This window comes from Staurois parvus, unplaced genomic scaffold (genome assembly GCF_062004578.1).
Source record: "Staurois parvus isolate SC_StPar_1 unplaced genomic scaffold, SC_StPar_1.0 ptg001149l, whole genome shotgun sequence".
In the NCBI taxonomy this organism is placed as follows: Eukaryota; Metazoa; Chordata; class Amphibia; order Anura; family Ranidae; genus Staurois; species Staurois parvus.
In genome coordinates, this window is record NW_028318945.1 from 142,858 (window position 1) to 168,927 (window position 26,070).

The 26,070-nt window shown below is 44.3% G+C and overlaps 1 protein-coding gene across 1 annotated transcript in view; it reads right to left on the reverse strand.

Annotated features, from left to right (window-relative positions):
- Positions 1-2,859: 2,859 nt before the first annotated feature.
- FUZ (fuzzy planar cell polarity protein) overlaps positions 2,860-26,070 on the reverse strand; it is a 68,071-nt gene continuing 44,860 nt past the window's right edge. The window contains exons 8-11 of the mRNA XM_089659333.1: positions 20,594-20,700; positions 18,591-18,670; positions 11,683-11,781; positions 2,860-3,764 (exon numbers count right to left, since the gene is read on the reverse strand). Of these exons, the coding sequence (XP_089515459.1) occupies positions 3,562-3,764; positions 11,683-11,781; positions 18,591-18,670; positions 20,594-20,700 (489 nt within the window). The 3' untranslated portion in view covers positions 2,860-3,561. The remainder of the gene's footprint in view (positions 3,765-11,682; positions 11,782-18,590; positions 18,671-20,593; positions 20,701-26,070) is intronic.

Genomic DNA, 26,070 nt, shown 5'->3' on the forward strand with positions numbered 1-26,070 from the left:
ACAATAATTGCTGCACAGAAATGAGCCAGAACACATCCAAACACCACAAAATAAAAAAAAAAAGACAACTAATCTCAATAAATACTACTCTCTCTGCTTCTGCTCTCTCTATTTCTCTCAAAATGTCTGAAATAATTATTTTTTTTACTGTTTTTCAGTGCATTCTGGGCACTTGGGAAGGTCTCCTGAGGTTATCTTTAAAAAAATATTCTAAACACAAACGCTCATAAATGCAGCTAAACAGACATTTTTGAACCTCCGTTTTCCAGCAGTCAGTTTCCATCGTTCAGAAGTGTCCCGTGTATATGGAGCCTTAAGATTTTGTTATACAATGTAAATAAATATAACCTGTAGATGTCTTAAATTAAACAGCAGGTGACTTTCCACAGTCTGTACGCTGTACACAGATCACTGCGACAAGGAATCAGAAGCAGCAACTAGAATAAATCTACCTGATGAAACATTGAGGATGATCTACTACTGGAGAGGGAAAATCTGGTGCAATTCTGCGTAGAAACCAATCAGCTTCCAGTTTTTTTTTTTTGAAAGCTTAAAGCGGAGTTCCACTCACCCTGTCAAAAAATAAAAATCAGCAGCTACAAAAACTGTAGCTGCTGACTTTGAAAAAATAGCAACTTACCTGTCCCTCGGTCCCGTGGTGTGTCCCCTGCAGCTTCACAGCCGGGTACCCACTGCACATGCGCGAGTAGAGCTGGGCTTTGTGAATATTTCTGTAGTCTTCTGGGACCTGTCACGTGTCCCAAAAGACTACAGGGAGGGAGGGAGGACACCTTCTGTTTCCGATCGCCTAGGTGATCGGACCAAAAGTTGGAGCGGGTGTCTGTCAAAATCGGGTACCCGCTCCCCAAAGGTGCCAATCCTTAATGGGGAGCGGGGGAGCAGTCCTTAACCACTTCCCGACCGGCCGTTGCATATAAACGACCGGACGGTGGCAGTGCAGGGTCGGGTGGCCGTTTATAAACGGCCTCTCCGCACCCTGCTTGTGCGCGCTCCCTCGGAGTGCGCAGCACCGCGATGCGGTGCCCGCTGTGTCCTCCGGACACAGTGAAACACCGATCGCCGGACGGGACCTCTGTACGAGGTCCCGATCATGTGATCGCTGATTGGCCAATCAGTGATCACATGCGAAGTAGTAAGCAAGATGTCACTTGTGACATCATTGCTTACTACGTGTGAAATCTGTGAATGATCACAGAGGTCACATGGTACAAGGCTATTCACAACAAGCTTGTACCATGTGACAAGCTGTGACCAATCACAGCTCACTCAGTACTTCTCAATGGCTGCAAGAATGCAGACAGAGAGAAAGAAAAATGATTGCTTTTACATCCTATATGGGTGTAAAAGGAATCAGTGTAAAAAAAAAAAAAAAAATCTTCATCACCCCCCACAAGTAGTACAATGTCACCATGGTGACACTGTACTGCTAGGGTGACAGTATGTAAAAAAATAAAAATAAATAAAAAATAATAATTTAAAAAAATAAAATAAAAATGTAAAAAAAAAATGTTTAAAAATTATAATTTTTGGTTATAAACTAATTTGGATTTTTTTTTTTACTAAAAAGATAACGGAATAAATTTTGGCAAAGATTTATGATGAAATATTATTTATTTGCAAAATTTTATAAAAAAAAACTTTTTTTCAAAATTTTTGGACTTTTTCATTTACATAGCAAAAAAAATAAAAATCCCAGCGGTGAATAAATACCACCAAAATAAAGCTTTATCTGTCTCAAAAAAATGGTAAAAAATTCATTTGGGTACAGTGTTGCATGACCGCGCAATTGTCATTCAAAGTGTGATAGCGCTGAAAGCTGAAAATTGCACTGGTCAGGAAGGGGGTAAAAGTGTCCGGTCTGGAAGGGGTTAAAGCGGTACTTCCCGTTTTGGGTGGAGCTCCGCTTTAAGTCCTCGTGCACACGGGACGTTTTGATAACGTCACGTTAAAAACGTGAGTTTTCGCACCTTTGCTTTAGGGGGTGTGGCTTGGCTGGTACCCTTGTACCTGTATTTTGGGCTTGTCCTGGTCTTTCCTTGATCTGGCGTAGGATTTCGGAGGCGGCTTCCGCTTTGGCGAATTCTCCGGTGGATTTTTCCTTGCAAATTTGCTGACTGGCTTATATCACTTTCGGCGATCCCAGGTAACCAAAATGAGGCCGATTCCCACTATCTGTGATTCTATCCTATGGGCCATTGCCCTTTATTGGACGTCTCCAGTGGTCCCTTTGGCTTCTGTCTTACGGGGAGTTGACATGGGTACGCTTATGGACCGTATTCAATATACGTTGCTGGATAGGATGCATTTGTTCCACAGCAAATGGGATGGTTGGACACTCATCGACACTCATTCGATGGATGGTCTATCATGGATTGATTTGGATCGAACCTTTTATTGATCTTGTGGTTGTTCTGCCGATATCATTGTCTACCTCTTTCATGTACTGTTTTTTTTAATACTTTCATGATTGTACTTTGTATTTCTGTTCAGTTCTCATGTTTTTTTTAAGCTGTTTATTCTACCTCACTAAATGATGCAGTTTTTGTAGTCTATTTCCTAATAAAAACGTTTGTAAAAAAAAAAAGTGAGTTTTCAGCTTTTTTTAACCATTTTTGCATTAGCGTTTAGCGGAGTTTTCCCATGTTTGTGGTTCTTAGCATTTTTGGGGTCAAAAACGCCAGTTTGTCACGTTTTGCCCCTTTTTGCCACAACTTTCAATGTTAGAGTGTTTTTACAGCTAAAAAACTCAAATAGAAACCCTGGGTTTTTTTTCCAGCCAAAAAACGTCCTTGCCAAAAATAATTTTTTTTTCGTAAAAAAAAGAAAACATTCAAAACACCGGTTTGCTGCAATTTACTACATTTTTCAGCGTTAGAGCGTTTTTACAGCTACAAAACTCAAATAGAAACCCTGGGTTTTTATTCCAGCCAAAAAATGTCCTTGCCAAAAATAATTTTTTTTTGGTTAAAAAAAAGAAAATGTCCAAAAGCGCCAGTTTGCTGAAATTTACTACATTTTTCAGCATTAGAGCATTTTTACAGTTAAAAAACTACTAGAAACCCAATAGTCCTGGGGTTTTTTCCAGCCAAAAAACGTTCCTGACAAAAAACGTTGATTACAGTCCAGGGGCGGACTGACAACTCATGGGGCCCCCCGGGCAATAGGGGATCATGGGGCCCCTGTGTCCTTGCCCAAACTCAAAAAAGGCTATGAAAAAGGTACCAGGGGCATCTCATGGGGCACCCTACTGTCCCCGGGCCCTTGGGCAGTGCCCGAGTTTCCAAATGGTCAGTCCACCCCTGGTATGGACACATAGGATAACATGCTGGGGGGTTTACTGGCTGTAGAAAAAAAACCGTCAAAAGCCAAAAACAGCCGCTGTAAAAATGTCAAGTGTGCATGAGGGCTTACTGAACAAGCTGACGTTAGAAGCTGATTGGCTACCATGCACAGCAGCACCAGATTCTGCACTCTGCAGTTTTAGTAAATAACCCCCATGGTGTTGAGGCCACAGGGCTTCCTATCTAGGAGGTCAGTTTGTCAAAAAGTGAAGTCTTTGGTAAACACTTGCATGGTTTTGTTAGCAATGGCCCGCATGCTAAACGTAGGCACATCCGTTTTAAAGAGAAGGAAGAGAAGGTGCAGATCGGTCTTCATGGCGTAGCACTTGTGGGAGCTGGAGACGGTGTAGCACTGGTGAGCCTGGTGGCTGAATCCCATTGGAAATGACTCCTCGTACAGAACTGTCAATCAATACAGAGGGATAGTTAAAGAACGGCTATACCCAAAACAGGAAAGATTACACTGTATCAGTAACTACCTACTAACAACTATACACAGTATATAAAATGTAAAATAAAATATATCAAACAATATAAATATATAAAATACAATAAAATGAAAAATCAATAACAAGGTGCAAATAGAAACGTCACCAATTGGTGACTAGTAGGTGTTTGGGTACTAAACCAAATACAGCCCATAGCGCGAGTACAAAAAGATCCCAGATGATCTTCAAAAATCCAATGGCTGGATCCGTGGATGAGGTGATAGATGTGTGAAGATTGCGCACTCACTTTACACATCTATCACCTCACCCACGGATCCAGCCATTGGATTTTTGAAGATCTTTTTGTACTCACGCTATGGACTGTTTTTCGTTTAGTGCCCAAACACCTACTAGTCACCACTTGGTGACGTTTCTATTTGCACCTTGTTATTGATTTTTCATTTTATTGTACTTTATATTATTATTATTATACAGTATTTATAAAGCGCCGATAGTTTGCTCAGCGCTGTACATTACAAAGGGGGACAGAACATGTGACAAAACAATACCAATACAATGCAAAACATGAGGGGATCGAGGGCCCTGCTCTTTCGAGCTTACAATCTAGGAGGGAGGGGATGGTGGCACAGGAGGAGATAGCTGTGGGGGATGGAGTGGTAGGAAGAGTGGAGGAGGTCGGCAAGTTAGCAGGGGGTGGGGTAGGCTTCCCTGAAGAGGTGGGTTTTCAGGGTGCGCCTAAAGGAGAGGAGAGTAGGTGATAATCTGATGGATTGGGGTAGGGAGTTTCAGAGGATGGGTGACACCCTGGAGAAGTCCTGGAGGCGGGCATGGGAGGAGGAGACCAGGCAACTAGAGAGAAGGAGGTCCTGTGAGGAGCGGACTGTGCGTGCTGGGTGGTACTTGGATATTAGGTCAGTGATGTAGTTCGGGGCAGTATGGTGGACAGCTTTGTACGTCAGTGTTAGGATTTTGAATTTGATCCGTTGCGCAATCGGAAGCCAGTGGAGGGATTGGCAGAGGGGGGTGGCGGAGATGGAGCGATTGGAAAGGTGAATGAGTCTGGCCGCCGTATTCAGGATGGACTGAAGCGGGGATAGCCAGCGGCGAGGCAGGCCAGTGAGGAGGGAGTTGTAGTAGTCAAGTCGTGATATGATGAGGGAGTGGATGAGCTGTTTAGTGGTTTCTGGGGTTAGGAACGTGCGGATTTTGGTGATGTTGTGGAGGTGGAGTCTGCATGTTGCGGAGGTGGAGTCTACACGGGTCTGTTAAAGAGTGGACTTGGGACTGGAAGGATAGGTTGGAGTCCAGAATGACACCAAGTACTCTGGCCTGCGGGGCGGGTTTGATGGTGGCGTTGTTGGACATGATGGAGAAGTCAATGGGGGGTGGGGTCCGGGCTGGGGGGAAGACAAGAAACTCGGTTTTGGAGAGGTTCAGTTTAAGGAAGTGGAGTGACATCCAGTCTGATATGTCGCTCAGTAGGTGTGTGATTCGGGCGGAGACCAAGGGGGTGAGGTGGGGGGTTGAGAGATAGATTTGTGTGTCGTCGGCATAGAGGTGGTAGTTGAAGCCATGAGAGTGTATGAGTTGGCCAAGGGAGGAGGTGTAGATGGAGAAGAGAAGGGGCCCGAGGACAGAGCCTTGAGGGACCCCAACAGAGAGGGGGAGTGAGAGGGAGGTGGTAACGTTATAGGTAACGCTGAAAGAGCGTTGTGACAGGTAGGATGAGAGCCAGGAGAGAGCAGAATGAGGATGTTTGAATACAATATGTTCATACGATTTAACGGATCCTTGTAGCGCTGCACCCTGCTTTATTCTGACTATTTTGGAGGTTCATATGGTGCCTTTTTGGTGTTCAGCTGCTGTTTTCTTCCTTTAACTCATTTATAATTTACTCTCGCGCTCACTCATCCTGTAATTTACAATATAAATATATGCCTGACGAGAAATCTTTTACCCTCGGTTCACACTTCTGCAGATTTCAGAGTGTTTTCCAGTTTGCAGAAACACACTACAGTCCATTTAACATGGTTTCCTATGCATCTAGTTTACATCTGTGCGTTTTTTCTGGAAGGGGTCAGGGACTTTTTTTCCCTCACATAAGACTGCATTTTGTGTGTAATAGACTTCAATGGACCCCCACCAAAAATGCAACTGTTACCTTTTTTTTTATGCGTTTTGGGGTTTTATTGCCAAAAGGAAAGTATTGACTTTGATGACAGTTAATGAGACTTTGAATGGGTGCAACTTTTATGTGACTTGGATGCAAGTTTTTTTTTTTGTTAATAGGAAAGTATAACAGTTTAGTTCACGTAGTGCAACTTTAATGCTACTTGAATGCCAGAGAGTGTAAAGTCGCATCTTAGCTGCACTACAAGAACAGAACTGTTGTACTTTCCTATTAGCATTAGAAAAAAAAAAAAAAAAAGTTGCATCAATATCGCACCTATCCAAAGTCACATCCAAGTAACATCAAAATCGCACCAATTCAAAGTCGCATCAAAGTCAACACCCAAGTCGCACCAAACCAAAGTCACATCAACGTTGTGTCCAGGGAGCGCGCACAAGCAGGGTGCGGGAAGGCCGTTTATAAATGGCCACCCGACCCTGCACGGCCACCGTCCGGCCGTTTATATGCAACCAAGGGTCTGGCCCTGTGCACGTCTGCAGTGGCTCTCTCCTCTTCTCCCCGCTCTTAGAGACTTCACTCCCTGTCCCATAGCCAAAACATTTCCTCTCACTTCCTGTTTTTGTTATGGGACAGAAAGTGAAGGGTATTTTCCCCAGTGGGACCCAGATTACACACAAAAAAAGAAAAAGAAAACAAAAAAAACCCCAAACACATTAGGCTCCATGCACTCCGGACATTTTAATAACGCTGGTAACGTTAGCTGTGTAAAGTCATGTTAAAAACCTGAGTTTTTCAGCATTTTTGTATTAGCGTTTTTTAGACTTTTTTTGACCAAAAAAAAGAAAAAATTTTTTTTTTGGTAAAAAAAAAAAATAAATAATAATATCCAAAAGCGCTGGTTTGACGCAATTTACCAAATTTTTCAGAGTTAGAGCATTTTTCCAGCCAAAAAACACTGATCACAGTCTGTGTGTGTCTGGACATAGGATAACATGCTGGGGGGTTTACTGGCTGTAGAAAAAAAAATGTCAAAAGCCAAAAACAGCCGCTGTAAAACGTCCCGTGTGTATGAGGACTTATAACCCTCTCTTACTCCGCCCAAAATGAAAAAAAAAAAGTTTTGCTTTTAGTTCTACTAATTCTAAATCTAATTAGACTTTAACCTCTTGCCGTCCGCCTACTGTTTATAAACGGCAGGGTGGTGGCAGTGCAGGGGCGGGTTGCTGTTCATAAACGGCACCCACCTTTTCTAGCTGTGCGTGCTCCTTGGGAGCGCGCAGCACCGCGATCCGGTGCCCGCTGTGTCCTCCGGACACAGTGAAACACCGATCGTCGGACAGGACCTCTGTACGAGGTCCCGATCATGGGATCACTGATTGGCCAATCAGTGATCACATGCAATGTAGCAAGCAAGATGTCACTTGTGACATCATTGCTTACTACATGTGAAATCTGTGAATGATCACAGAGGTCACATGGTACAAAGCTATTCACAACAGCCTTGTACCATGTGACAAGCTGTGACCAATCACAGCTCACTCAGTACTTCTCAATGACTGCAACAATGCAGACAGAGAGAAAGAGAAATGATTGCATTACATCCTATATGGATGTAAAAGCAATCAGTGTAAAAAAAAAAAAAAAAAAAATCTTCATCACCCCCCACAAGTAGTACAGTGTCACCATGGTGACACTGTACTGCTAGGGTGACTGTATGTAAAAAAAAAAAAAAAAAAAATAATATAAAAAAAAAAAAAAATGTAAAAAAAAAATGTTTAAAAATTATAATTTTTGGTTATAAACTAATTTGGATTTTTTTTTTTCCTAAAAAAATAACGGAATAAATTTTGGCCAAGATTTATGATGAAATATTATTTATTTGCAAAATTGTATAAAAAAAACACTTTTTAAAAAAACTTTTGGACTTTTTCATTTACATTGTAAAAAAAATAAAAATCCCAGCGGTGAATAAATACCACCAAAATAAAGCTTTATCGGTCTCAAAAAAATGGTAAAAAATTCATATGGGTACAGTATTGCATGACCGCGCAATTGTCATTCAAAGTGTGACAGCGCTGAAAGCTGAAAATTGCCCTGGACAGGAAGGGGGTAAAAGTGTCCGGACAGGAAGTGGTTAATATGGGATCCTAAAACTGTATTACCCATTTTTTTCTACATTAAAGCGACACTAAAGCTTTGTGGGGTTTTTTTTCTTTTGTTTTTTTTTTTTTTTTTAAATTGAAATTGTCTATAGCTAGCCTAAGACTAAGCCTCTTCAAGGGAGGGGGGAACAGGAGGACGAGTCATTGATCAGAGTGTAAATTTTAGCTTGGGCTATTGACAGTTTTTACTTTCAACAGAGGCAAGAAATCTTTGAAAAACACTGTGAAAAGTAGATGAAAGCACCTATTGGCGGCATATGAAAAAACTAACATAAAAAAGTGAGAATCCCAGGCATGATAAAGAACGATAATGCGTAAAAACCACTATACATTCTTTTAATGACTTCATGGCTGCTCACAGCATATACAAGTCTTAAAGTTGAATTCCAAGAATTCAGCTGCTTTGTGAAGGCACTCTATGGGTTAAGTCACAGGTGTCAAACTGGCGGCCCTCCAGATGTTGCCAAACTACAAGTCCCATGAGGCTTTGCAAGATTGACAGTTACAAGCATGACTCCCAAAGGCAGAGGCATGATGGGACTTGTAGTTTTGCAACAGCTGGAGGGCCGCCAGTTTGACACCCCTGGGTTAAGATCATAAGCGAAATCTCCTGCGCTCAAGGACTCAGGCGGGTGGCGAATAGATGGAACCAGACCTGGAAAGATCGACCACCAATGCAAGTAGAGTTGTACAGCTCCAAACAAGGCTGGGGAAGCCCCGACCAACACTGCAAATCGAAACAAAAACGAGAAGCGCACCAACCTTGCGCATTACCTCAGTAACCATAGTTTATTAATTGTAAAATAGGAGCTCTGATGAAGAAGGGATGCCCTTCGAAACGCGTCAGCTGTACTGAGTATCTACCCCCACGATGGGATCCGCGCTGGCTTTCTACTTTTCAGGTCCCTTTGAGGACCTATATGCCTGATTTTATTCGCTGTTTGTGAGTATTATTTTACAATTAATAAACTTTGGTTAGTGAGCTAATGCGCAAGGTTGGTGCGCTTCTCATTTTTGTTTTCGATTTGCACCCCTGGGTTAAGTCCATAGAGGTACATGACATCTCCTGGACGTCGCTATTGCTGTGTTTTGATACTGATCCTTCAGATCTCTGCATCTTCAACAGTAGAGTCGCTGCAAATGCTATGCCTGTCCACCCCCTCCTCCTGTCCAATCACAGAAGCCTTGGCATTATGTGAACACATTCACAAAATACAAAGGCTTCTGTGAATTGGCAGCAGAGGGGAAGGGGCAGGCATAGCTACTCTGAGTGTTTCTCTCCTCTCAGATCCTGGAATGTCCCTCTGGCAGAACAATCAACCTGTCAAATGAAAATAACAGAGACAAGTCCAGGCTATGTCATGCAACTAGCTGGGGTTAAAATCAAAACCTAACTAGTTCTAAACCTACTGTCAGCCACATTCTAAGCCGAATCTATCTAGCCCTGTAAAGAAAAATCACTATCCTGTTCTACGTGCGCTGCGGTCCGGTCCCACTCTGAGCGGTCAGCGGCAGCCCCAATGTGTAGGAGTGGCAGCCGACAATGGAAGCCCCATAGTAACTCTATGGGTGAGGTCACTTCTTAGCCATTGTTGGTTTTCTCCTGCACACAGAGGGTGGCGCTGGACCGGAGCAGATGCAGAACAGGCAAGTAAAGCGATTATTTCTTTACAGGGCTAGATTTGGCTTAGAATGTGGCTGAGAATAGGTTTAGAGTTCGTTAGGTTTTGCCTTTACTCCCACTTTAACTCAAAGTGTGCCTTCCCTTTTTACAAAGTGGCGGAATTCCTTGAATTCAGCTTTAAAGAATCATTTCTATATCTGACAGGACATAGATCTAAGTCTTTTTTTTTTTTTTCTTTTTAACCACTTCCAGTCCGGACACTTTTACCCCCTTCCAGTCCGGACACTTTCACCTCCTTCCAGTCCGGACACTTTCACCCCCTTCCAGTCCGGACACTTTCACCCCCTTCCAGTCCGGACACTTTCACCCCCTTCCAGTCCGGACACTTTCACCCCCTTCCAGACCGGACACTTTCACCCCCTTCCAGTCCGGACACTTTCACCCCCTTCCAGTCCGGACACTTTCACCACCTTCCAGTCCGGACACTTTCCCCCCCTTCCAGTCCGGACACTTTCCCCCCCTTCCAGTCCGGACACTTTCCCCCCCTTCCAGTCCGGACACTTTCCCCCCCTTCCAGTCCGGACACTTTCACCCCCTTCCAGTCCGGACACTTTCACCCCCTTCCAGTCCGGACACTTTCACCCCCTTCCAGTCCGGACACTTTCACCCCCTTCCAGTCCGGACACTTTCACCCCCTTCCAGTCCGGACACTTTTACCCCCTTCCTGTCCGGACACTTTCACCCCCTTCCAGTCCGGACACTTTCCCCCCCTTCCAGTCCGGACACTTTCACCCCCTTCCAGTCCGGACACTTTCACCCCCTTCCAGTCCGGACACTTTCACCCCCTTCCAGTCTGGACACTTTTACCCCCTTCCTGTCCAGGGCAATTTTCAGCTTTCAGCGCTATCACACTTTGAATGACAATTGCGCGGTCATGCAACACTGTACCCAAATGAATTTTTTACCATTTTTTTGAGACAGATAAAGCTTTATTTTGGTGGTATTTATTCACCGCTGGGATTTTTATTTTTTTTTGCTATGTAAATGAAAAAGTCCAAAACTTTTTTAAAAAAATTTGCAAATAAATAATATTTCATCATAAATCTTTGCCAAAATTTATTCCGTTATCTTTTTAGTAAAAAAAAAAAAAAATCCAAATTAGTTTATAACCAAAAATTATAATTTTTAAACATTTTTTTTTACATTTTTATATTATTTTTTATTTTTATTTTTTTTACATACAGTCACCCTAGCAGTACAGTGTCACCATGGTGACACTGTACTACTTGTGGGGGGTGATGAAGATTTTTTTTTTTTTTTTTTTACACTGATTGCTTTTACATCCTATATGGGTATAAAAGCAATCATTTCTCTTTCTCTCTGGCTGCATTCTTGCACTCATTGAGAAGTACTGAGTGAGCTGTGATTGGTCACAGCTTGTCACATGGTACAAGGCTGTTGTGAATAGCCTTGTACCATGTGACCTCTGTGATCATTCACAGATTTCACACGTAGTAAGCAATGATGTCACCAGTGACATCTTGCTTACTACTTTGCATGTGATCACTGATTGGCCAATCAGTGATCACATGATCGGGACCTCGTACAGAGGTCCCGTCCGACGATCGGTGTTTCACTGTGTCCAGAGGACACAGCGGGCACCGGATCACGGTGCTGCGCGCTCCGAGGGAGCGCGCACAAGCAGGGTGCGGGGAGGCCGTTTATAAACGGCCACCCGACCCTGCACTGCCACCGTCTGGCCGTTTATATGCAACGGCCGGTCGAGAAGTGGTTAAAGGGTGTCCAAGTGTGCATATGATCTTGTGGTGTCACTAGACAGCTCTACAATTTCTTTGAAATAAGATGTGGCTTTGTGTTGTAATTTATGTATTTGAAAAAAAACAAACATTCAGATGGTACTAAAATAAATCGGAATTGTAATCAGTAAACTCACTTTTCCCATCCTGGTGGTCTGGACGGAAGTAACGTGACATGGCAAGAGTATAAAATGAACGGAGAGCTGCCCGCCGCTGTTCCAGGATACATTTCATATCTAGTAAGACGAAGAGACAGGAATAACTAAACAGGGAAATCCTGTAAAACCAATTTTTTATAGTTTTTAATTGCTCATTATTTTTCTGTTTCAATGGTTTTTATTAAATTTTTTAAACAATATAAAGCAGAGGCAATAAAACTCGCCCACGCAGGGGCTATCAATTTGCACAGATAAAAAAAAAATGCAAAATAAAAAAAGGAAAAACAGTGCTCTAAGGCCAACAGGACAAAAGGTACGCCCACGCAGGGGCTATCAATGGCACACAAGTTGCAAAACATTAATGTAACTGCCTATAACAACTAAATGGAACTGTCCAGTCACACCAAAAACAGAGAGAGAGAGAAAAAGGAAGAAAGAGGAAAGAAAAAAAAAAAAAAAAAGGGGGGGGGGGGGAGCAAAGAGCAGGGGTCCAAGAGCGCCAATACCGAACGCCATTACATCCCCAGACTAGCCAGGGGGAGTGAGGGAAAGGCATATTGCAACCACGGCTCCCATATTTTCAAAAATTGACGTTGGGAGTCGTTGCAGATACTCGACATCTGTTTGTTAAGCATCATAGTGGTCATACGATCCCGCACCCCCTGAAGAGGGACAAACGGACTCTTCCAGGCCTGAGCAATTGTTCTAGTGGCCGATAAAAACAGATAGGAAGCCAACTTCTGCTGGTGAGCCAAGAGGCCCGGTATGGGACAATGAAGCAAGACGTACCGAGCATCCCGGCGTATGGAGAGATGGAACAAGGTGAAAAGGAGGCCAAACACACGAGACCAAAAACGAAACAGTCTCGGGCATGACCACCAGATATGCAATACATCTCCATGATGGCCACAACCCCGAAAACATCGATCACTACAGGCAGGGTTAGCCCGGGCCAACCGAGCCGGAACCCAATACCAACGAAACAATACCTTATAGGCTGCCTCCAGTGTGGTCGTATTAAATGAGCATTTAGCTATGAGTGACCAGGCCTTATTCCAGTCCTCCGGATCCACAGCCACTCCCAGGTTGCGCTCCCACTGAACAACATAGGAAAGAGAAGTATGCGACGAGCGTCTGTTCAGAGCTGCATAAAGAAGGGATATAAGGCCCGGAGCGCCCGGACGCTGCTGGCAAAGCTGTTCAAAGGCAGATCTCTGGTACGGGAAAGCAGAAGTGCCCCGCAGCGAGAGCAGCCAGTGTCGCAATTGAAGATATCGAAAGAATTCCGCCGGGGGGATATTCCGGGATTCCTGAAGAGAGTTCCAGGTGGAAAAGGACCGAAAAATCAAAAAGAATTCCACTGGGGGGATATTCCGGGATTCCCGAAGAGAGTTCCAGGTGGGAAAGGACCGAAAAATCAAAAAGAATTCCACTGGGGGGATATTCCGGGATTCCCGAAGAGAGTTCCAGGTGGGAAAGGACCGAAAAATCAAAAAGAATTCCACTGGGGGGATATTCCGGGATTCCCGAAGAGAGTTCCAGGTGGGAAAGGACCGAAAAATCAAAAAGAATTCCACTGGGGGGATATTCCGGGATTCCCGAAGAGAGTTCCAGGTGGAAAAGGACCGAAAAATCAAAAAGAATTCCACTGGGGGGATATTCCGGGATTCCCGAAGAGAGTTCCAGGTGGGAAAGGACCGAAAAATCAAAAAGTGCGAAAAACCATTAGTTAATTGCTCATTTTTTTCAAGCAAGGATCCTGATATGCAGATTACTGTTACATAGTTAGTAAAGTTGGATAAAGACACATCCAGTTCAATACAAGTGTGTGTGTTTATGCCACTACCATTCTCAATATACCTGCACACTGTGCTAGCTAGAGCCGGCCATAGATGCTTTGAATTGCAGCCGATTCAGTGGGGACCAGCCAAGATTCGATGTATAGGCAGGCCAATTGTTACCAGGTCGATCCATCAATCAACTTGGGCACAACCGGAATGTCAGATTTCTAGTATGTGATTATTGCCAGCGGCTACAGCCACTAGCAATGATCATTGTGTTCCCCTGGCAGGGACGGCTTCCGCCGGGAACACACAATAGCGCCACAGTAGGGATTCCCTTGTCAATACTGACTGGGTTGATAGAAAATCACATCCTCTATGGCCTGACTAAGAAACAAATCCAACATTTTTTTGAATTTCCCTACACTCCCCGCACACCAACTGTGGAAGGAAGTTCCACATCCTTACCGCTCGAACAGTAAAAAACCCCTTATGCAGTTTAGGATTGAACAGCTTCTTATCGAACGTCATTGTGTGGCCGCATTTCTTCTTTTAGAGGCGTAAGAAAGGTTTCCTCTGGATATTAGGGTCACCATTTAAAGCTTTGTATATCACTACTATATCTCCTCTTAGTTTTTGTAAAGGCTTGAGGTTTTATTACCTTTCATGTTTAGCACCCTCCCCCAGCACCCCTAAATACCTGAGTCTAATGAGCAGAGAGCAGGGGGAGGGGCCAAGCTGCACTATGCGTGTCAACAGAGGCACACAGCCCGACTTGGGATTGAGTTTGCATGAGTGCCCAGGGGCGGACTGACAACTCATGGGACCCCCGGGCAATAGGGGATCATGGGGCCCCTGTGTCCTTGCCCAAACTCAAAAAATCCTATGAAAAAGGTACCAGGGGCATCTCATGGAACCCCCTACTGACCCCGGGCCCTCGGGCAGTGCCTGAGTTTCCAAATGGTCAGTCCGCCCCTGTGAGTGCCCCCATATCAAGCAAGGAGGCGTCTGCTCTGTGTAAAACCACATCACAAAGCAGTATACCATGTTTATATTTCAATTAAAAAAACAACAACAAACATTTACAACCACTTTAAGCACCTTTTCCCTGGGTGGAATAATGCTTTTTGCAGACTCCAAGTGGGCTTTCATGAGAGGCTTCCGTCAATTCTCTCTGCCATATAGCCCAGATCGGTGAGTGATGGTTGTCCTTCTAGAATGTTGTCCCATCTCCAGACAGGATCTCTGGAGCTCATTCATCTCTCTTACTATGGCCCTTCTCCCTAATGGCTAATCACGTTGGCCGGAGCGACCAGCATTTGGAAAAGTCCAGGTAGTGCCAAACTTCTTCCATTTGAGAAGTACAGAGGCCACTGTGCTCTTGGGAAACTTCAGTGCAGCAGAAATGTTTTGGCAGCCTTCCCCAGATCCGTGTATTACAATAATCCTGTCTCTGAGCTCTGTGAGCAGTTCCTTTGACCTCATGGCTTTGCTCTGATACAGTATGCATTGTCAGCTGTGAGGCCTTTTGTGTGCCTTTCCAAATCATGTTGGATCAATTTGGTTTACCACAGATGGGCTCCAATTTAGCTCAAGTGCTTGTTGATGAGATGTTTCAAGTGTTGTGGCAAAGGGTCTAAATACTTTTGCAAATGTGATATTTCAGTTTTTCTGTAAATTGACAGACATTTCTAAAATTCAGTTTTCACTTTGTCACTACGGGGTACTGAGTGCAGATTAAAGAGGAAAAAAAAAAGAAAAAAAAAAAAAAAAACCACAAAATTTAACCCCTAAACTCCGAGCGCACACAAATATGGGGCCTCTCGGCGTCTGGGCCTTGACACCTGCGCACTCCCAGCACATATGTCTGTGACTCACGGAAAGGTCCCGATCTCCCCTTGCAATTGGGACCTTTTCCGATCATGTGACCACCGTGACAGCGAATCACGGCGATCACATGACCCTAAAACCCTGCCCCGCCACCTGGCTTTATAAAGGGCTGGGAGGCGCTGGCGCAAAGGGGTTAAAAAACTGTAGTATCAGTCTGCATCATAACAAAAACTGAAAAAAAGTGAGGGGGTCTGAATACTTTATTAATTCAGTCATATTCTCTCATATATATATATATATATATATATATATATATATATATATATATATATATATATACATACATACATACATACAGTGGGGCAAAAAAGTATTTGGTCAGCCACCAATTGTGCAAGTTCTCCCACTTAAAAAGATGAGAGAGGCCTGTAATTGGCATCATAGGTAGACCTCAACTATGAGAGACAAAATGAGAAAAAAAATCCAGACAATCACATTGGCTGATTTGGAAAGAATTTATTTGCAAATTATGGTGGAAAATAAGTATTTGGTCAATATGAAAAGTTCATCTCAATACTTTGTTATATATCCTTTGTTGGCAATGACAGAGGTCAGATGTTTCCTGGAAGTCTTCACAAGGTTGGCACACACTGTTGCTGGTATGTTGGCCCATCCTCCATGCAGATCTCCTCTAGAGCAGTGATGTTTTGGGGCTGTCGCTGGGCAACACGGACTTTCAACTCCCTCCAAAGGTTTTCTATGGGGTTGAGATCTGGAGACTGGCTAGGCCACTCCAGGACCTTGAAATGCTTCTTACGAAGCCACTCCTTCATTGCCCGGGCAGTATGTTTGGGATCATTGTCATGTTGGAAGACCCAGCCACGTTTCATTTTCAATGTCCTTGCTGATGGAAGGAGGTTTGCACTCAAAATCTCATGATACATGGCCCCATTCATTCTGTCCTGTACATGGATCAGTCGTCCTGGTCCCTTTGCGGAGAAACAGCCCCAATGCATGATGTTGCCACCCCCATGCTTCACAGTAGGTATGGTGTTCTTTGGATGCAACTCAGCATTCTCTCTCCTCCAAACACGACGAGTTGTGTTTCTACCAAACAGTCCTATTTTGGTTTCATCTGACCATATGACATTCTCCCAATCCTCTTCTGGATCATCCAAATGCTCTCTAGCAAACTTCAGACGGGCCCGGACATGTACTGGCTTAAGCATGGGGACACATCTGGCACTGCAGGATCTGAGTCCCTGGCGGCGTAGTGTGTTACTGATGGTAGCCTTTGTTACGTTGGTCCCAGCTCTCTGCAGGTCATTCACTAGGTCCCCCCGTGTGGTCCTGGGATTTTTGCTCACCGTTCTTGTGATCATTTTGACCCCACGGGGTGAGATCTTGCGTGGAGCCCCAGATCAAGGGAGATTATCAGTGGTCTTGTATGTCTTCCATTTTCTAATTATTGCTCCCACAGTTGATTTGTTCACACCAAGCTGCTTGCCTATTGCAGATTCAGTCTTCCCGGCCTGGTGCAGGTCTACAATTTTGTTTCTGGTGTCCTTCGACAGCTCTTTGGTCTTCACCATAGTGGAGTTTGGAGTGTGACTGTTTGAGGTTGTGGACAGGTGTCTTTTATACTGATAACAAGTTCAAGCAGGTGCCATTGATACAGGTAATGAGTGCAGGACAGAGAAGCCTCTTAAAGAAGAAGGTACAGGTCTGTGAGAGCCAGAAATCTTGCTTGTTTGTAGGTGACCAAATACTTATTTTCCACCATAATTTGCAAATATATTCTTTCCAAATCAGCCAATGTGATTGTCTGGATTTGTTTTCTCATTTTGTCTCTCATAGTTGAGGTCTCCCTATGATGCCAATTACAGGCCTCTCTCATCTTTGTAAGTGGGAGAACTTGCACAATTGGTGGCTGACTAAATACTTTTTTGCCCCACTGTGTATATATATATATATATATATATATATATATATATATATATATATATATATACACACACACACACACACACACACACACACATACATATACATACACACAGTGGGGCAAAAAAGTATTTAGGCAGCCACCAATTGTGCAAGTTCTCCCACTTACAAAGATGAGAGAGGCCTGTAATTGGCATCATAGGGAGACCTCAACTATGAGAGACAAAATGAGAAAACAAATCCAGACAATCACATTGGCTGATTTGGAAAGAATTTATTTGCAAATTATGGTGGAAAATAAGTATTTGATGCTTCAGACAACGGTTGGCAGAAAGACTAGGAGTGGTAATGAGCCCCAAACCAAAAATGTAACACATTGCAGCTTATTAATCCTTATGTGGTGGCTGCATTCGTTTTCTTTTTGTGACTTTCCCCTTCTGTTTTCACCTCGTGATCTGGCCAGTAACACACAAAGGAGTACCGTGGACACCTCTGGGCAGCAGCATTGTCAGTCTGGGGAAGGGGAGTGCTGGATGAACTAGAACAGTGTTTCTCAACCTTTTTTCAGTCAAGGCACCCTTTAAAATTATGGACAGTCTTGAGACACCAGCTTCTAAAATGTGAAAAAGGATTCTAATAGTTTTATATAATGCAGCAACATCCACACACGGAGGACAACCAACATTAGAGGTGATTTATTCTTCCAAAGCAAATACACTTTTGCACCCTGGTACTGACTAGTATATTCCAGTGTTTCTCCTCTCCCTCAGTTTTTCTCCATCGCTGAGCTAATGTGACCCCAACACTGATGGAGAGGGGCAGGGGAGGGTCAAACTAGGATGCTGTGCAGACAGCTGACATCCTCCTTATCAACTGATGTCATTGGATGTCAGGTTGCCGGTGGCTAGAAGGTGGTAATGGTGCACAATGAAATCCTGTGGCTTTGTGTAACTAAGGCAGGCTTCTTCCACCTGCCGGCTTGTATACAAGTTTTGGGCAATTTTTAGACATTTTGCCAAGGCACCCCTGAAGAAACCTCAAGGCACCCCAGGGTGCCTAGGCACCCTGGTTGAGAAAGGCCCTGGTTGAGAAAGAGGCCGATCTGTTGACAGCCTATATAGATTTACTGTTGCTCAGGGGCTCTGGGCTTCAACAAAATGGCAGCCTCTGGCAAGAAGCAACAAGAACAATGCTGAAGGCAATTTACAGCACACACTCATTTTGGTAGGATCATTAATAATGTGGAATGTTTGTTCCTTGCTAAATAACAGTATTTTTATCATGTTGTTATGTGTAAAGTTCCGCTTTAAAAGGGAAATAATATTTGCTCACCTGATCTCTGCATGTCCTCAGTAGGATGAACTTGCACAGTATACAAGCTTTTATTCAAATCCCTATTGACCAGCAAGATGCTACAATAAAATAAAAACATACATTAGACATTCATGCAAAAAAAAAAAATTTCACAGTTACATCAATATTTCCCGGAGAAACTCTGCCAAGAACTGACTTTTAAGCTGGGACAGCATAAGTGCTACTTCAGGGACTGGCAATACATTTTCCCAAGGGGCCACATAAAACTGTAGTGGAGGGCCGAACCAAAGATTAGTGTATAGTAAAAAAAAATATATATATATTTTGATTAACCCCTTGCCGCCCGCCCACAATGCATTTACTGGGAGTGGGAGGCCCAGCCAGGCTAGGCAATGCACTTGTACGTCTGTGTGCCTGTCGCAGGACGCAGGGCACGTGCCCCACCCACATAAGCCCATGTTGAACAAGCTCTGGGTTGGTATGGACTCTTTTATTTCCCATATGTATCAACTCCCCATCCCCCACAGATGAGAGCCTGAAAGATCCAGGGATACATAAATGAAGGAAGGGGAGGTAATCCAGACACAAGGGCCCCTTATGTCAGCTGGGGCCCCAACTCTTAAGAAGAACAAACATACACTCACTTACAGACACACACACTGGAATATTTTGAATGGGTGGTTTCTCTCCCAGGTCTCTCCTCTTTCAATCAGTGGCAGGTTGGCGGGACCCAGAATTTCACTGTCCACTCCAGAATTTGCCGATCTTGGAGAGTGTCCTGGGGCCACAATTACAATTGATAGTACTGCAATGAGAATGCCCACAGGCAGCCTATGTTGTACCTGAGCCCCCCCTGCTAACCTGAGGGGGTCCAGGCCCCGTACATGAGGACTGCCTGTATCCCTCTATCAGCAGCCATGGCCCCTGGTATTGGCAGGTGGTGTACTGTCAGCCCTTACTATTAGCAAGAGGTGCACTGTCAGTCCCCAATATCACCGGGAGGTGCGCTGTCAATCCCCGGTATCACCGGGAGGTGCGCTGTCAATCCCCGGTATCACCGGGAGGTGCGCTGTCAGTCCCCGGTATCACCGGGAGGTGCGCTGTCAGTCCCCGGTATCACCGGGAGGTGCGCTGTCAGTCCCCGGTATCACCGGGAGGTGCGCTGTCAGTCCCCGGTATCACCGGGAGGTGCGCTGTCAGTCCCCGGTATCACCGGGAGGTGCGCTGTCAGTCCCCGGTATCACCGGGAGGTGCGCTGTCAGTCCCCGGTATCACCGGGAGGTGCGCTGTCAGTCCCCGGTATCACCGGGAGGTGCGCTGTCAGTCCCCGGTATCACCGGGAGGTGCGCTGTCAGTCCCCGGTATCACCGGGAGGTGCGCTGTCAGTCCCCGGTATCACCGGGAGGTGCACTGTCAGTCCCCGGTATCACCGGGAGGTGCACTGTCAGTCCCCGGTATCACCGGGAGGTGCACTGTCAGTCCCGGATATCACTGGGAGGTGCACTGTCAGTCCCGGATATCACTGGGAGGTGTATGGTCAGTCCCGGATATCATCGGGAGGTGTATGGTCAGTCCCCGATATCTCCAGAAGGTGTATTGTCGGTCCCAGATATCACCCGGAGGTGTATGGTTAGTCCCTGGTATCAGTGGGAGGTGCACCGTCAGTCTTTGCTATCAGCGGGCATGCTGTAAAGTATATACTGCTGCACTGACTAAGCAGGAGCTCTGACTAAAGAAGCCTAAGTCTTTACTGGGTATAGCTCCATTTGGAAAAGACAAATATCAATGCAAATCTCCCCAATTTTCACTGGGCATGGCCATTGCCACAACTGATGCCTTGTTTCTGCACGTCTTCTCCCCTCTAGACATCTGCAGCCTGTCTCATCAACATCCCCATCAAGTGCCCATCTCAGTCCCAACCCCATCACCAAAAGATGCACCCCTGGCCCCTGCATTAGCAATCACCATTGAAGATGTAACTCTAAATGATCTTTTTATCAAAAACCTTCAAATATTCTTACCCCAGAATTCCATGGTGTAAGGGAACAGAGGCTGGAAATGATCTCAGCTGTACTCTTAAGCAGGATTTGACTGGATCCAGAACAGGCTTCCAAAACCTTTCTACCAACTATACAAAATAAAAAAATGTACAATTAAAAGAGATGTTCGGGTTTAAAAAAAAAAAAAAAAAAAAAAAAAAAAGGATACTTACCTAGGTGGATGCAGCATCGGTCTGATGCTGCATCTATTTGCAGCTACCTCTGAACTGAGAACTGAGCAATCAAACAACACTGATCGCTCAGTTCTCCCCTGAGTAGAGAGCTGTGACTGTCAGTCTCCAGCTCTCTGGACCTCCAAATAAAGGTTTTATTTGGACTGTTATAAGGGGCAAACCTCATAATTTCAACAACAGGCTGACAACGGCTGCAATGGGGCTTAAGTGTTGTTGCAAAAGGCAGTGGTGTTCACTGACAAAAGCTGAAGCAAACAACAAAAATCAAAAGGGTGCAAATGCCTAGTGCATTATCTACAGCACTTTATTAAAAGCCTCATGGGACCAAATGGATGACATGTTTCGGGGTACTGGTGGCCTTCCTCAGAGCAAAGACTGGTTAACCACCAACATCCACCTCCTCAAATGTAAGGTGATATGAAGTCCTCCCACCTTAGGGGAGCATCTTGCACTGTCATCCGTTCGGTCCCATGACTTGGTTTCTGAATGACAAGCTACCACTTTACTTTGATTTGTGAGTCCAATTTGCATCTTTTAATAAAGTGCTGTAGATAATGCACTAAGCCAGGCCTTGAAATTTCCACTCACCTGCTCGCCACTGGCGAGTGGAAATTATGGTGGGGGCGAGTGTGTCCCCCAGGACTGTCTTGCTGAGAAGGCTCGGAGCTCAGGCCGGATCTGTCATTGGCAATGGGAGCCGTCAGACTGCTCAATAGCTGAGCGCAGTGAAAGCAAAGGAAGGAGTGTGTGCTGCGCTCTCTGCCTCCCCCTAGAGTGCAGTGCCTGGCTCTGTGAGTGAACAACGAGGTACTGCAACTTTTTATAGGGCTGTGTGTGTGTCTGTGTGTATCTGTACATGTGTCTGCGTGTATGTACAGTGGGGATCGAAAGTTTGGGCACCCCAGCTAAAAATTTGTATTAATGTGCATAAAGAAGCCAAGGAAAGATGGAAAAATCTCCAAAAGGCATCAAATTACAGATTCGACATTCTTATAATATGTCGACAAAAGTTAGATTTTATTTCCATCATTTACACTTTCAAAATAACAGAAAACAAAAAAATGGCGTCTGCAAAAGTTTGGGCACCCTGCAGAATTTATAGCATGCACTGCCCCCTTTGCCAAGCTGAGACCTGCCAGTGTCATGGATTGTTCTCAATCATGGTCTAGGAAGACCAGGTGATGTCAATCTCAAAGGTTTTAAATGCCCAGACTCATCTGACCTTGCCCCAACAATCAGTACCATGGGTTCTTCTAAGCAGTTGTCTAGAAAACTGAAACTGAAAACAGTTGACGCTCACAAAGCTGGAGAAGGCTATAAGAAGATAGCAAAGCGTTTTCAGATGTCAATATCCTCTGTTCGGAATGTAATTAAGAAATGGCAGTCATCAGGAACAGTGGAAGTTAAAGCAACATCTGGAAGACCAAGAAAAATATCAGACAGAACAGCTCGCAGGATTGTGAGAAAAACAATTGAAAACCCACGTTTGACTGCACGATCCCTCCAGAAAGATCTGGCAGACACTGGAGTTGTGGTACACTATTCCACTATAAAGAGATACTTGTACAAATATGGTCTTCATGGAAGAGTCATCAGAAGAAAACCTCTTCTACGTCCTCACCACAAAAATCATCGTTTGAACTTTGCAAATGAACATATAGACAAGCCTGATGCATTTTGGAAACAAGTTCTGTGGACCGATGAGGTTAAAATTGAACTTTTTGGCCGGAATGAGCAAAGGTATGTTTGGAGAAGAAGGGGCACAGAATTTAATGAAAAGAACCTCTGTCCAACTGTTAAGCATGGGGTTGGATCAATCATGCTTTGGGGTTGTGTTGCAGCCAGTGGCACAGGGAACATCTCACGAGTAGAAGGAAAAATGGATTCAATAAAATTTCAGCAAATTTTGGATGGTAACTTAATGCCATCTGTGAAAAAGCTGAAGTTAAAGAGAGGATGGCTTTTGTTGACATATTATAAGAATGTCTAATCTGTAATTTGATGCCTTTTGGAGATTTTTCCATCTTTCCTTGGCTTCTTTATGCACATTAATACAAATTTTTAGCTGGGGTGCCCAAACTTTCGATCCCCACTGTACATGTATGTGTGTGTATATATGTGTGTGTGTACGTACATGTGCCTGTTTGTACATGTATTTCTGTGTATGTACATGTGACTGTGTGTATGCGGGTGTACGTGTCTGTGTGTGTATACATGTGTGTGTGTGTGTGTACATGTGTCTTTGTGCGAGTGTGTATATGTTTCTGTGTGTGTATATGTGTGTGTATGTACATGTCTGTGTGTGTACAGGTGTCTCTGTTTGTGTGTGTTTGTTGATGGCGAGTAACTCTTAAGGCCTGGCTAGTAGCTCAGGACTTGAAATTTTAAGCCCTGCACTAGGCATTTGCGCTATTTGGTTTTTTTTTGTCGTTTGTACAGTTCAAGATTCCCTGATCTGAGGAAGGCTGCACCGCCATAACCATCCAGTCCATGTTGCACAGTGGTCATTATTATTGCATATCCTAAAGCCAGCTTCTCTGAATTCTTAGCGTTGAGGTGTCAACTTTGTATTGTTCTAGCTCAATTTAAAATGAGAAGTTTACCAGTTAAAAAAAAATAATAATAATAAAAAGACACATCTTTTTGCTTGTAAAAAAAAAACATGCCTTTTAATATTTTTTTTTTCCATTTGGATCCTGCAAAGTTTTTAACTCGGTACCAGCAGATCACGGGTGCAATCTCAGGCTCCTGCAGATTATCAGCGTAGCTGTCTGTCCAAACCTCGAACAGGCAGGCAGTTACTGAATAACAGGAAGAAGAAGCGCTCTGGTAGTTCATCGAGAACTGCAAGCCCTCATCAGCCTCAATGGCTGATGGTAGTTGTAGTTCTACCATTCACAGAACTCTGTGAATGATGTGGCCAGGTGGGCGGAGCCCTGCCCAACTGTGTTTTTTTTTATAAAAATTGTGACAGCGGGTGCAGAGGGAGGATTCCCAACCCGCTGTCACAAGGGGGACTTGCTGCATCATGTTATTACGCAGCATTCACACTTGAGCGATTTGTAACTTGAAGCTCCAGGCTCCAAAAACACTCAGACTTGAAAAATCAATTGTTCTCTATGGTGCCTGTTCATGTGATCAGGTGTGAACAGGCACTATAAAGAACAATTGATTTTTTTTTTTTTTAAGTTCGAGTGTTTTTGGAGATTCAATCTACAAACTTCTCAAGTGTGAATGCAGCCCAAAAGGTGAACTTATTTCCATTATATGTGAACCTTCACCCTGTAAAGCAACCCATTCAGTGTAAAATAGAAATGAAAACATTTGTGTATAGATACAGAAAATATTATAAATACATGTTTTCCCTCTGTTATAAGTGATCATTGCCCCCTCTGTTCTCAGCTGCACAGTCAGCTGGGGGGGGGGGGTGACAGCAGCACACTGATGTTCCCAGTGAATGGCTGTGCAGGGGTGTGTGTCAGGACAAGTCTGATCATTGGAAGAGAGCAGGCTGAGTTCCAGCACAGCAAGAGAGCTGACCACGCTGTGCTCTTGTAGTAGCAACTTTGGAAATACCAGGAAAACTCCAGACACGAACTTGAGGAAAACAAACCTTTTATTTACCAGCTGGGACTTAGCCAGACAGTGTCTGTAAAGCCAAGTGCCTTCAAAAGCCTCTTACATGGTGTATATACCAACAATGATGTCACAATGCATATATTTCCTCTTTCACTTTCTGTACATTAAAAAGGCTTTCTAAACTGTGCAAAATATAGCCTTGAATACCAGCTACAGATAAGGATACCAGCTACAGGCTGGAACACATTACTTCACAGGAAATAAGGGAGGGGGGGGGGGAAAATCGAAGTGAGCTGGTGATCTTGCTTTTGCAAAAAAAAGCTGCTAAAAATGTTAACGTTTAAAGGGAAACTCTGCAATATTCGGGTACTGCCACATTCTTATGCCTAGTTTGGTCAGTTTTTAATAGGAAAGCAGAGGGACTGGCAGGAACACCAGGAATTTCACACAAAGGAAGCAATACTATGAGGACAGAAAACTTTTTTTTATACAAGTACATGGGACAGCAGGAACATACAGTATCAGGAATAGACCTATTCTTTAATGTTTTTAGAATGGCAGCACAGTAGCTAAATGGTTAGCACTTCCTCCTGGCAGTACTAGGGTCATTGGTTCAAATCCCAACCACAGCACCACATGCCTGGAGTTTGCATGTTCTCCCTGTGCCTGCGTGGGTTTTCTCCGGTTACTCCCACAGTCCAAAGACATGCTGGTAGGTTAATTGGCTCCTGTCTAAATTGTCCTAGTATGTGTATGTATGAATGTGAGTTAGGGACCTTAGATTGTGCACCCCTTGAGGGTTAGGGACTGATGTGAATGTACAATATACCGTATTTTCCGGCGTATAAGACGACCCCCTATTTTCCTGCTAAAATATAGGGTTTGGGCTATACTCGCCGTATAAGACTACCCCTCTTTCAACGCACACCAAATAAAAATGAAAAAACATCAGATTTGATTTCAATATGGTATGCTATTTCAGTATGGTATTCCAATGATGGGGTGCTATTCCTCCCACTGACACCAATGATGAGGCACTACTCCTCCCACTGACACCAATGATGGGGCACTATTTCATCCACTGACACCAATGATGGGGCACTATTCCTCCCACTGATACCAATGATGGGATACTATTCCTCCCACTGACACCAATGATGGTGCCCCATCATTAGTGTCAGTGTGTGAGGAATAGTGCCCCATCATTAGTCAGTGGGAGGAATAGTGCCCCATCATTAGTCAGTGGGAAGAATAGTGCCCCATCATTGGTGTCAGTGGGAAGAATCGTGCCCCATCATTGGTGGCAGTGGGAGGAATAGTGTCCCATCAATGGTGTCAGTGGGAGGAATAGTGCTCCATCATTGGTGTCAGTGGGAGGAATAGTGGCCCATCATTGGTATCAGTGGGAGGAATAGCGCCCCATCGTTGGTGTCAGTGGGAGGAATAGCTCCCCATCGTTGGTGTCAGTGGGAGGAATAGCTCCCCATCGTTGGTATCAGTGGGAGGAATAGCTCCCCATAGTTGGTATCAGTAGGAGGAATAGCGCCCCATCATTGGTGTCAGTGGGAGGAATAGTGCCCCATCATTGGTATCAGTGGGGAGAATAGTGCCCCATCATTGGTGTCAGTGGGAGGAATAGCACCCCATCGTTGGTGTCAGTGGGAGGAATAGTGCCCCATCATCGGT